This window comes from Pelophylax lessonae (assembly GCF_965119305.1).
Source record: "Pelophylax lessonae genome assembly, chromosome: 2".
Classification (NCBI taxonomy): Eukaryota; Metazoa; Chordata; class Amphibia; order Anura; family Ranidae; genus Pelophylax; species Pelophylax lessonae.
The window spans coordinates 100,245,506-100,258,963 of record NC_138769.1 but is presented as its reverse complement, the minus strand read 5'-3'; the positions used below and the strand labels follow the sequence as shown (position 1 = coordinate 100,258,963).

Genomic DNA, 13,458 nt, shown 5'->3' with positions numbered 1-13,458 from the left:
TACACTTTGCTGTTACGATGGAGATCATTGTAACAGCAAAGTTTTCACCTGTCATGAATGGGTTAATGGCTGTGATAACTAGTGATGTGTGATTGGCTAAAGCTAATCACATGGTACAGGGTGCTGTGATTGCATAGGCAACACAGCTGTTATGAATCAATTCAGTAATCACATGATTGCCGGGCCCCCGAGTACCAGGAGCCTAAATCCACTGTATCCAGTGTCCTAAACCCGAAGCAGGCACATGACTTACATGTATGTGATTTTTCCTGCAAGCGCCGTCCCACCACAGTGTATGTACTGTGGCGGGTCGGCAAGTGGTTAGAGTCACTATTAAAATCCATTTGTCTTTATTTTATCCTAATTATATACACTACTGTGCAAAAGTTTTAGGCAAGTGTTAAAAAATGCTGTAAATTAAGAAAGCTTTCAGAAATAGAACAGTGTTCATTTATTCTTATCAAATAACAAAATGGAAAGTACATGAACAGAAGAAAATTCCAAATCAAATCAATATTGACCACCATTTTCCCTTAAAACAGCCTCAATTCTTCTAGGTACATTTGTTTTTGAAGGAACTCAGCAGGTAGGTTATTGCAAAAATCTTGCAGAACTAAACACATATTTTCTGAGGATGTATGCTGCCTCAAATCCTTCTGTCTCTTCATGTAATCCTAGACAGGCCCAATGATGCTGAGACCATAACTCTGTGGAGGCCAAACCATAGCTTCCGGGACTCTTTGTTCTTCTTTACAATGAAAATAGTTCTTAATGTCATTGGCTGTATGTTTGGGGTTGTTGTCCTGCTGCAGAATAAATTTAGGGGCCAATCACGCGCCTCCCTAAATCTGACCAAATCCCCAAACTTGCTAGGAACCTCCACCATGCTTCACTGTTGCCTCCAGACATTCATTATTGTACTGCTTTCCAGCCCATTCAAAACAAACTGCCCCCTGCTACAGCCAAATATTTCACATTTGGACTCATTATTCCAGAGCACCTGCCGCCATTTTTCTGCATCCCAATTCTAATGTTTTTGTGCATAGTTAGGTCACTTAGCCTTGTTTCCATGTCAGAGGTATGGTTTTTTGACCACAGTTCTTCCATGAAGACCACTTCTGGGACCCACTGGTTTCCATCAGTTCTGTGCTGATGGCACTGCTGGAAATCTTCCTATGTTGAAGGTAAATAGGCATGATTTGTGTTTCATCTGCTGCATTAAGTTTCCATTGCCGACCACTGTATCTGCAGTCCTCATTGTTTCCCATTTTATTGTACTTATTCAAAAAAGCTTAAACAGCGCATCTTGAAAGCCCCATTCTGCTTTGAAATCTTTGCCTGGGAGAGTCCTGGCTGATGCAGTATAACTACCTTGTGTCTTGTTACTGTACTCAGTCTTGCCATGGTGCATGACCTCTAACATGAAACTGTCTTCCACAACCTCACCCAGCAGAGTTTGGCTGTTCCTCACCCAGTTCCTACACAAGCCATGGTTGCAGGAAAGAATTTGCACCGTTTATAGCCGGCTTTAGTTTACAGCATTTCTTTACACCTGCCTAAAACTTTTGTACAGTACTGTATAAATATTTTAAAGTATACAATATTAATGCTGTTCCACTATATATGTGTATGTATGTTCCATAAATCTATACATCACATATTCTCTTGTATATGATTCCTAATCATCAACCTTAGTTAGTATATATCATGATGTTGTGCAGATATAGGGAATGTCAACCCTTATCAGCTTGGTTGATGGATAGGGGTTGATATAGTATATATCATAATGTGTAGCTATATGCAAACTAAGGTTGATACAAGAGGATATGTGAAAATGCATATGTACTGGAACAACATTACTATTGCATATCTTTTTTTATGTTTAGCATACCATAAAGACAAATGTAATTTTAATTGTTTATTGACTTTACTAGTATGTATGTATAGTACCTAAAAAATCCTCCAAATTATCCTTCGGTGGTTGTTGCTTGGTTTCTTCCATAATGAGGTATTATCTGAAAAAATCAAAACCAAACTCCTAATTCTAACCTCTAGGTCATTTATAAACAACTTAAACAGCGCTGACCCCAAGACGGAGAATCCCCCTCACCCCACCACACCCCCGCCTCACATCCAACCCCACCACCCCTGATAATGCATTCCATCAGTGGAGGGTGGTTTTAAGAGGGATAATAGGGGCAGGGTGGGACTCTGGGGCGATGAAGTGATGTAAAGGTTGTTGGGAGGGCACTAGTGTGGTGGGGTTGGATGTGAGGGGGGTGTGGGGAATTCTCCCTTGGGAAAATGGGTACACACCGATATTTTTGTTATACTTCATATGTCCATATCAATAAAACTGCTATAGTAGCCTCAGAGGTGCTCTAGCCTTGTGGTGTTTTTGTAGCAATTTGTGTTTTTGGATGCACCTTCCCTAGTAGGGTTTGGCACTGGATTATTTTTTGGTGGGTTTTATATACACACCATCCACCACCCTAGTCCACTTAGTGGCTGAACCATTTACCACTGTTGTCTGCCCCTGTTCCTAAAGCCAGCTTCCTATTCTTGTACATACAGTTGTCTCCTCATCCTTCGTTTGTAAATGAAGGATTTGTGGGGCACAGTGTCAAATCCTTTTACAAATCCTTTTACAAATCCTTTTGTGGGGTAGATCATGCCTTAGTACCATGCTCAGGAACTAGCATCATGAGGCATAGCCAGTATTGATAGCTTTTCTAAGCAACAGCGAACCTGAGAGGTCATTTTTGAAACCTAGAAACATTACATAGTGAAGGGGACCAAGACTGGTAAATTGGGGCATTTCTGTAACATATTGTACAGTTTGACAAATATGTTTTCATAGTGCTTAGTGAAGTTTTTTCAAGGACCAGATCATCCATGTTTAGTACCCCAAGTAGCAGCTCCATTGCTCATTGGCACTGCAGAGGTGTATTGTAAGAGGTGTTTCTCCAGTGTCTTCCTAAGAAGGTCCAGGTTGCTGCAGTGTAGACCCAGGGAGCGGATACCTATCACCATATCGCCGTCTCTCATCTGCTCTGGCCGCGGTAGTTGGTACTCCCTCTCTACAACACCCACTGCGCATCCAGACAGGCTGTAGCATCCATCATGGTAGATCACTGACTGCTGTACTATCGCTCTTTCTAAAAAGAAGACAACCATGTGAATGTATTGATGTAAGCAATATGATGTGACAAATTGTAAGCATAACTAAAGGCAAAACTTTTTTTTTTCTAGTTTTGGATAGAGGGGGTAAGGGTTGGGACCTCTGTCAGGTTTTATTGTTGTCCCTGTTGGAAAGATTAATCCTCTCGATTTGATCTGGTGACCACTATCACGGGGACTGAGTGTGGGGAAAATGTAAAATTTTGACTTGCCACCAGAACAGGAAGAAATTAGAAATCATAGAATGTGGGCATTTGTTCCAGTGACAGCTGTCTAAGAGGAGATTTAACTCACTTTAAAGTGATTTTCTCTCACTGCCTGTTGTATCTGCAGGACAGAAAATAAAGGGAAATTCCTTAAAGCTAAACTCCAGGCAAAAAAAAAAAAAAAAGTTTTCCTTTGCAGTGGGGTTGTGACTGCACTGTAAGTGTTAATTGCTCATTTTATCTAAGGGATCCTCCCTGCGCAAGACCAATTCCTGAAGCTCCTTCACCCCTGCACTTTAGCATTCTTGAGCCGTGGACTGTTCCTGACGTCATCGAGCCCAGAGCAGGCTCCATAGACCTGCTCTGGATGTGAGGATGTCAGGAACAGTCCACCACTGGATCATGGGTGAGCGCCGTTTGCCAGTGAAGCAGAGAATCAGGGGAGTATAAGGCTTTCTGGTCGCCCCCTTGACAAAATGAGCACTTAACCCATGCAGTGTGGGCACACACTTTTTTTATTTTTTGCTCAGAGCTGGGCTTAAAAGGAGACACAGAAGGCAAAAAAACTAACAGGGATTTTAACCATTCCCTACTCTATCCAAAGTGGAAAAAAACTGTTTTTCAAGTGTAACTCCACTTTTGTTGGGAAAACAAAACCCATTTCCTTCTGGGTGATCTACAGTATGTATATTGTGAGGATTTTAACAAACTTTGTTGCAGATTCCTGCTTTTTGTTGTTCTGAAGAAATAGCTGTTTGCCTGTATGTAAAAAATGAAAGTGCATAGGAGTAATTTACTAAATATATATTAGCCACTACACTTGTAGGGTTCTAATGAGGAAAATTGCAGTGTCTGCATCCCTTTAGAGGTGATTTCCCTTTAGGAGTATCTCACCAAAACTGATATTTTGTTGCAAGGGATGCCCAATATCTGACTTAATGCAGACATCTGGGAAAATCAGTGAGTCACACACAAGCAGGAAATTACATTTCTGGGGGGGGGGTTTCTGTACACCATCTGTGTACAGAACACCTCCAGGGTGCTATATGGCCATTCATTTTACAGAAAATTACAGCAATGCTTTTTTTTTTTTTTTTTTTTTTTCTATTTGCAGGAAATTGTAGGTAACATTTAGGGCTAGCCATACACTGTGTGTAGGTAGGTGCAGCGGGGGTGGCAGCAGCGAAGACACAGATTCTGGTTGCAGAAACATTCAGAACTTGTATTATGCCAACTACAAACAACCCCAGCGGAATAGCGCCGCTAGGGAAGTACACACAGTTCAGTTCAAGGCAGAGAGGCAGTGGGTAAAGATGCACCGACAGCGTCTGTCTTCAGAGGGTGGATTGCGGCCTGGTCGGTCTGGTCTTAAAGGGAAGGCTACAGTACATATTGCAAGTCCCTAGCCTGTCTCTTCTCATCTGGGACCTTTCCCTGTCGCTATCACTTTTTCTGACAGGCAGGTACTCTTTTCCTACTCTAGCCACTTCTCAAGAATGCATGCCAAACCTGGGGACCACAGTTTTAAATAGACTCTGCCACACTCAAAATGGCCGCCAGAGTCACATGGGTGGCCAGCATCCAATTGGATCCCTGCCCTAGTGAGTCAGGAAACCATAAAGGAATCATCTTCCTTTTGACTTCCTCTCCCTCTGCTTTTGCGCTGCAGTTGAGCACCACCTGCAGTGGAGACAGCAGACTGCACCTGTCTACATGTGCTCAGTGGGTGGCCCTGCCTGTTGGCTGGAAATTTTTGGCTGAACAGTGGCTGCAAGTAATTGGATGCAGCTGCTGCTTTTTTTTAATTGACAGCCGGAAGAGCCAGCTGTTAAAATACAACAGTCACAGTAGGAGATTCATTCATGCACACTATTTAGCATGCATATATTAGAATATAGCCAGCTTTACATACACTTTTAACATAAAATCTTAAGAAATGTCTTACCTAACATAGAGCTTCCAGTTGTTTTGCACGCTTCAGACAATCCTTCCAGTACAGACTCTGCAACCTCTAAATGTAGCTTGTCATAAGCAAAATAAGGCATAAAAAAGAGAGTCTGCGCTCCTTGGGATAGGAGATCGTTCATACACACCCTCACCAAGTCCTGAGCTGCCAACCTGTGCAGAGAACAGGCCTGAGCTACCTGCAGCCAGAACAGAAACAAGAAACATGGGGTGGGATTGGTCCAAGATTCATGTGTGCTACAGTACAGTTTGCACAGACAGTCTCAGCAACAGCGTACACTGGCACATATTCGGCAGTTGAAATATTTTTTTTTCTTTTACAATTAGTCTGATTTAATTTCAGTTTGAAACATGCCGTTTCATTGAGTGGTAAAGAAATAGCTTTGATGGGCAGTAAGGAATTGGCTACTAGTTCATTGAGGCTGCCTCTGTCTCTGCCACAGGTCAGTCCCCATCAAACTCTCATTAAAGTGGAGCTCCACCCAAAAATGGAAGCTCCGCCCTTTTGTCTTCTCCCCCACCCCCCCCTCCGGTGCCACACTTGGCACCTTTCAGAGGGGAGGGGGGAGCAGGTGTCTGGTTTTGACAGGTACCTGCTCCTATTTCCGAGTGATCTCGCAGTGGTGAGATCACCTGGAAGTTCGGCCCCTCTCCTCCTTTGCCCCCATGGTGGGGCCATTCACAAATGCAGCATGCTTCACGCATGCGCAGTAGGGAACCGGCTATGAAGCCGCAAAGCTTCACTGCTGGTTTCCCTTACAAGCAATGGTGGCGGCAGCACCCAAGAGCAGATTGAAAAATTGGCTGAGGTGAAGACACTGTGGGATCCCTGGACAGGTAAGTCCCCTAATATTAAAAGTCAGCAGCTACAATATTTAATTTTTTCTGAAGGAGCCTGGACCACCTCTTTAAGAATGAAAGTGTTTGTTGACCCAACAATTCATATTCCTGATATGTGTCTGCTGTACTGTGTACTTGTATGAGAAAGTATCCTTGTTCTCTTTGTATTGCTTCCTTTATGTGAAATCCCTGGTGCTCCTGCTAGTCCCCTTGCTTTCCTATTAAAAACTGACCACACTAAGCAGGAGAACACACCGTGGTCAGTTCTCTAGCAATGTTTTGAACTCAGTGTGCTCTCCTCCAATGATCAGACTTGTTCTGACACGTCCCCGCGGCACAACTATTCACTGGGAAGCTAAGTGTGCTGCTGCTTCTCCTCCCCCCAGTTCTTTTGCAGCTGAGAACAGAGGGAATGTGATCACTTATAAAAAGGTAAAAAAGGTATTTATAACATTTTTTTTTTTTTTATCTATACACACATGTTTTGCATTTAGTTTCTATTTTAAACGTAATGGGTTGTTTTACAAGGTGATTGCTTACAATTACTTTAAAGCAGTAGTAAACCACAAAAAAAAAGAAACTGGTCCCCCTGCAGGGTAATGTTATAATGTGTTTGTATGCACTGCATACTCGCACATTGTGACAGACTTACCTAAAAGACAGATCCCTCCAGTGGTGCGCTGTCACTACTAAAAGGAAATCTATCTTCACCTGGTATTCCTTCTGGGTTTGCAGGATCCAGTCATTTGAATAGGCGACCACGATGATATCACTCCCGTGCATTCAAGCGGCAGTCACGGTGGCAGCACAGCTCTCTCAATGGACGGCATGCCATCTATTGAGAGAGCAGTGCATATGCGCCGGTGCATGTTTAGGAGATATTTACTGTACCTATAGGTAAGCCTTATTATTAGCTTACCAGTAGGTACAAATCAACAAAGGGAGTTTACTCCCATTTTAAGAAACTGAAGATAATAGAGCAGTGTCAAATTGGCCAGCAGCAGGACATTTTTAATGAAGGGGAAACCGAAATGTAATAGAGACAAGGCGCACAGGCAGGTGTTTTACTAAAAGAATTAAGCTATCACAGAACTTGCAGCAGTGTAAAATTGGCCAGCATCAGAAAAGTTTTAATCACTGATAATAGGTCTAACCAGTGTATGCCTAACTTTTACTATGGGGTTTTGGATGAAGGGGTTGTGAATTTGAGTAATATAATGTGATTTATGTGAACATTGTTCTTGCACTTATTTTTTCTTCTTTCAAACAATGCAGTGGCATGAGTTGAATAAAAGCCATCTACAAGAATAGATGGTCAGCCACAATTGAATGTGATTTGCCTCCTGATTGTCCTTTTTTGCTACTTAATTATACTCCTCTCTAAATTCTGCTGTACAGCGACGCTAAGAGGCTGATACCAGGTTGCATTTAAAAATACATTGAAGGATATTCATACTTACAGCCCTGCATTCATTTGTGCCCTTCATATTTGCATATCATATTTAAAACTGGGTGGCTTGCAGGGTGATTTTTTACTCTTCTTCTTTGTCAGTTGTCGATTGGGCGATACGAGCCCTTAGGGAGTTGCACCCAGCGGGAGGGAATCATCGGATTTCCAGTGCATATGTCCAAAAAAATATTTTTTGACCAGAGCTCAGCTTTAAAAAGTAGCTTTGCATCTACAGCAGACAGTGTGCTTCCACCAAGAGTGCATTCTAACATTAGTTCTTACTAACATAATTTAATGATAAAAAGGGATGGAGCTTGTACAAATGGACATAGTTAATCAAGTAACATTATGTCTAAACACGGCGCTCCTCTTTGCAAAACTCTCCCACTCTCTACAATAACAGTACAAGATCATTCAGGGCCGAGACAAGGGGTGGGCAGGAGGGTCGGCTGCCCTGGGCACAATGGCTTATTGCAGGGATGGGGCACCCTGTGCTCAGTCCTTTCTGTTACAAGGCTTACAGAAGTAGTGACAGCAGCATAACAATTCTTGTCAACCCAGCACTGGAAGCAGTGAGGAGAGAGCCAGGAGGAGGTGCCAGTTGCGCACCCCCTAATTCGAGTCCCTAAGTTTGCACATCATGAACGGGAAGAAGAGGGGCTCCGTTGCTTGGGCTCTGGATGACCTTGACCCGGCACTGAGATCACTTACTCTCACCATACTGGTCAGTCTAGCAGCTCACCTTTATTTTATTCCCAATGCTGTTGGTGGTGCACAGGAATACTGGATCCTTATACTGAGTTGTGTTCACCTCAAAGGAACAAACAGTCTTTCTGGTCTGATGGATGTTCATCAATACTAAAATGAAAATTCAAAGAAAGAATTAAATATGTAAGCTGGGGATGGGAGCCATGCAGCAAAAGCAGTGATAGCCATTTACCTTCTCCAAGTACTAGGCTGGTCCTTAAGGAACCTGGCCCACCTGGCTTCAGCTTAGGTAGACCATGGCATACCTTGCCTCTGTCCAGGAGTCTTGTGCCCTGAGGGGTTCGGGGTTAGAGTCCTTTCTGAGGTTTGGCCATAAAAACGACCACTTACCCTCTAAACATTTGTTGAATGTAACATAAGGGTTAAAATTGACTATAGGCATTCATGCTTATAAAGCTTTCCTTCCAGATTGAGTTCAATAATACAATATACATACAGCAGTCATGAAACATAGGTTATTTCTGCTATGACCATGGGCAGGGCTTGAGGGGTCACAATGGCGACCCAAACTGTATTCCAGGAGGTCCGTGTGGCCTCCCTGTCACACTAGGTTTAACACTGTGTTATTGGGGAAAACACATATTGTGTCACCCTGTGTAGGTAATTTCATAAACTTAGAGGGCCTAGGTCAGCCAAGCAGAGGCCTTCCCAGGCCTGTCCAGGGCTCTCTAAGTTTCCAGTTTCACCTACACATGGTAACAGGGCAAGCCCTTTCCCCCAGCAGCTCACTCTCCGCTCAACCCACTGCCCAGCCCCGCCCTGCTCAACCATGCACATGTAAACTAGGTGGGGGCAGACAGGCCACACTCTGAGCTATCGGTTGAAAGCGGTGGGCTTGTATGTGAATCTGGAAGTCAGAGGGCACGCTCACCCTCAGCGGGGCCCAGGTCGGTGCCCTCTGAGTTTCCTCTTTTAAATACCAGCCCACTGCTTTTCCTGGCACCTGTGGGGGATGGGGCCCAGGTCAACTTTGGCATCGGGGCCCACAAGCTTTCAGCTAAGCCTCTGGCTACAACATCTTTTAAACATTGGTTCTTCAACTCACGAGACGTAAAGGGAGTATTTCTTTCCTATACACTCAGGTTACTACTGCTACTACAGCCAACATACTCTACATGGAAAAGTTGGAACCAGACATTAAACAAAGCATAAAAACTGTCTATATGAAATGGTCTTTATGTTCTATGTATCCCCCACAATAGAACTGATTGTAAAGCTTTAATTTTTTTTCCCTTAAAATAATGAACATGGTATACTTACCTGCTCTGTGCACTGGTTTTGCACAGAGTGGCCCGATCCTCCTCTTCTTGGGTCCCACGGTGGCTCTACTGGCTCCTTCCTCTGGTTGGGTGCCCCCACAGGAAGCAGCTTGCTATGGGGGCACCCAAGCCATGCCCCTGCTCTGTGTGTCTATTTACACATGGAGCTGAGGTTTAGCTCCACCCCCTCTGTCTCCTAAATGGCTCCCTGGCTGTTATTAACAGCAGCGGGAGCCAATAACCAATCAGGAGTGCGAGTCCCCAGAGAGGCAAGGCTCTTGTGAACATCGATGGATCGAGAGGGGGCTTGGGTAAGTATAAGGGGGGCTGCTGCACACAGAAGGTTTTTTTTACCTCTATGCATAAAATGCATGAAGGTGAAAAACCTTGTGCCTTTACAACCAATATGTCTTTTATAAAAGCAAACTTTTAAGTCATCTCAAGGTGGTATTTAGTTCCTTCTAAATTAACAAAAAATATATCCAAATAGGACTTCTCAATGTTTTAGACAATGTGGCTATAACATATAACAATGTATCCTATATGTTGGCAGTGTCCCATTTTTAGCTGCTTCTGGAAATTAATATATGCTCTTATACACTTTGTTACCAACCTTAAACCCTAAATTAATCCTGTTCCTTTAAAGCATGTTATAAGCACAGTATTTGTGCTGTATCATTTGGCCCTTTGTATTACCAGAAACACCTAGCTGATCCTGCCTGGTTCTGCCCTTCTCCCTGTAAACTGACCACTGTTTATTATGGCTGCTGAGCCCTGACACCGTGGTCAGTTTATGTGCCTCCATCATCTGCTCTCTGCTCTGCCCCGTACTCTCCCCCCTCCACTTCCTGCTTGTCAGCTTGTGACAGTGCCCGCCCCCTTCCCTCCTGCTGCTATCATAACTTTAACATTTTCTCGTAATTGTCAGGGTGACGGGAAACCAGACCACACGAAGATGCAAGTAAAATAAAGCAGTTTATTAGAACAACAACAATAAATGCACAGCAAGAGTGAGGAGCGAAATCAGGAACAGCCAGGGTCAAGGCCAGAGCGGGTAGACATCCAAGCCGGGGTCGAGTCCAGAGGTGCATAGTCTGCCAATGCTGGGTCATCTGCCGATGTGGAATCGAGAGCCAGGAAAATCGTCAGCCAAGCCAGGTCATGCACAGAGGAACATGGAGAACAGAAGACTGCTAGCAGTGATGCACCTTGGAGCAAAACACAAGGGCAAAGGACTGCAAGCCAACAGGTGATAAATATAGTCAGATGTGCAACATCATGACTGAGTGACACTCAGGCAGCAGGCAAGTGATGATGCAAACAGAGTTTATCAGAGGTAGCTGCCATGATTACTGGATTAGGCTCAGAGTTCAGTCGCAGACAGCAGCAGCACAATTGTAATCGACAAGCAGGGTCTGGTACGTAAGAGATCAGCTGGAGTGAGGGAGCAAGCAGAAGAGTAGTCATAGTCGTAACCGAAGATCAGTATACAAGCAGTGAAGAGCAAAATGGCAGCAGGCAGAGGTGTAGTCCTGGAATGTAGCTGGAGGTTGGTACACAAGTAGAAGATTTGGGAGGATGAAGCACACAAAGCTAGATCTTGGCAAAAGCACAATAATCTGGCACCAGGAAGTTCCCAGACGCTGCTTAAATAGGAAGTTCAAAGGAGTGGCCAAAGGTTCAGAGTTCACAGGAGGCAAGGAACTAGACGGGAAACTGGACAAGGTCTAGGTCACCACACAGATCAAGAATGCATAGGTATCAGCTGCTGGATAGCTCAGCAAGAAGAAGCACCGCTAGAAGCAACCGAGGACCTGGGTTCAAATCTGGGCCCTGACAACAGCAGTCTGCACATGTCCAAGATGGCTGCCAACAGGACGGCAAGGTAAGACCTTTATAGTACCCTCCCCTCAATGGTCCCTCCTCTGCTGAGCCAAAAACAGTTTCTGAGGAAAGCCTGGAGAAGGGCGGGAGCATGAAGATCAGTGGAGGGAACCCAAGAGTGCTCCTCAGGACCATAACCCTTCCAGTGCTCCAGGTATTGAGCCTGACTTCGGAACAGACAAGAATCCAAGATCCTGCTAACCTTATACTCCTCATTATTGCCCACAGGAATGGGACGAGGGTGAGAAAGAGAAGAAGTATTGCGATTGCAAACCAGTGGCCTCAAAAGTGACACGTGAAAGATATTGGATACGCATGGCAGGAGGAAGATCAAGGGCATAGGCCACCGGGTTCACCTTACGGAGGATGCGAAAAGGCCCAACAAAGCGGGGTGCCAGTTTAGGAGTGGGTACCCTGAGGTTGAGATTACAGGTGGACAACCACACTCTCTCCCCGACTTGGTACGAAGGAGCAGATCAACGTCTCTGGTCTGCCTGGAGCTTCTAACGCTGTGCAGAGACCCGTAAAGTCTCTTGAATCTGCACCCAAGAGGAACGGAAGACACAAAGATAATCCTCCACAGCCGGAATGTCCTGTGGGGATATTGACTCAGGCAACAAAACAGGTTGGAACCCATAAATGGCCATGAATGGAGACATCCTGGAAGTCGAGTTGATGGCAGAGTTCCTGACAAATTCTGCTCAGGGTAGGAGATCAACCCAATTGTCCTGATGGTCAGAGATATAGCAGCGGAGAAATTGCTTCAGAGCTTGGCTGGAATGCTCAGCAGCACCATTGGACTGCAGATGGTAGGCCGAGGAGAAGGAGAGTCGAATACCCAACTGGAAGCAAAAGGCGTGCCAAAACCTGGAGACAAAGTGGTTCCCACAGTCTGGGACAATCTCCTTAGGCAACCCGTGTAAGGGGAAAACCTCCCTGGCAAACAGAGAGGCAAACTCCTGAGAGGTAGGCAGCCGCTTAAATGGAACACAGTGGCACATTTTGGAGAACTGGTCGACAACCATGAGGATAACCGTGTAACCTCGAGACGTGGGAAATTCCACTATAAAATCCATGGCAAGGTGAAACCAGGGACACTCCCCACTGCGAATGGGATGCAGTAGGCCCAAGGGAAGGTGCCACGGAGATTTGTTCTGGGCACAGACCAAACAAGCAGCCACATACGCAGCAACATCAGTGCGGAGAGATGGCCACCAGAACTGATGGGGAATAGCCTAGGACATCTGGTTCTTACCAGGATAACCGGCAGTCTTGGAATTGTGGTACGTGCGCAATAGTCTGATGCGCAACCCCTCAGGTACAAAATATTTGCCAGCAGATCTCTGTGGGAGCATCGGGTTGGGCAGCCAAAATCTGTTCCCCAAGAGGAGAGGTTAAGGATGGCAGCCAGGATATGATCTGAAGGTATGACCGGTGTTGGCACGGAGTTCTCCCTGGACAACTCAGAATACTGGCGCAAGACAAGGTATCAGCTTTAACATTCTTGGAGCCGGGCAAATAGGAGATCACATAGTTAAAACGAGACACAAAAAAGGCCCATCTGGCCATGGGTGTCCGCAAATGCCCCCCCCCGAGATCTTAACTTCCTTGTTAAGCCACTTTATACCATCCTGTCTGGTCTGTTTAATAATCCTGTGTGCCCCTGTGTCTGTGTTTTAAAAAAATAAGCCATTCTTTACCAGTTTTTATAGCGCCGCTCATGTGACCCGTCTGCTCTCTCCTTTCCCCCGTCTGGCAGCTACTTGCCATGGGCAGGGCCGAGGATTCCTTGCTCACATTAGTCTGGAGTCGAGGAGGAAAGGAGGGGAGGGGGAGAGGAGGAGAGAGGCGACGGGTCACATGAGCGGCGATTGGCGCTCTGAAAAGTTTTTATAAAATCACAGAC

At 45.0% G+C, this 13,458-nt stretch overlaps 1 protein-coding gene across 1 annotated transcript in view; it reads right to left on the bottom strand.

The window, feature by feature from the left end:
* Window positions 1-13,458, bottom strand: part of LOC309545643 (trifunctional purine biosynthetic protein adenosine-3-like) — a 93,848-nt gene that overhangs the window by 35,342 nt on the left and 45,048 nt on the right. The window contains exons 11-13 of the mRNA XM_082244904.1: window positions 8,384-8,499; window positions 5,332-5,530; window positions 2,907-3,158 (exon numbers count right to left, since the gene is read on the bottom strand). Of these exons, the coding sequence (XP_082101030.1) occupies window positions 2,907-3,158; window positions 5,332-5,530; window positions 8,384-8,499 (567 nt within the window). The remainder of the gene's footprint in view (window positions 1-2,906; window positions 3,159-5,331; window positions 5,531-8,383; window positions 8,500-13,458) is intronic.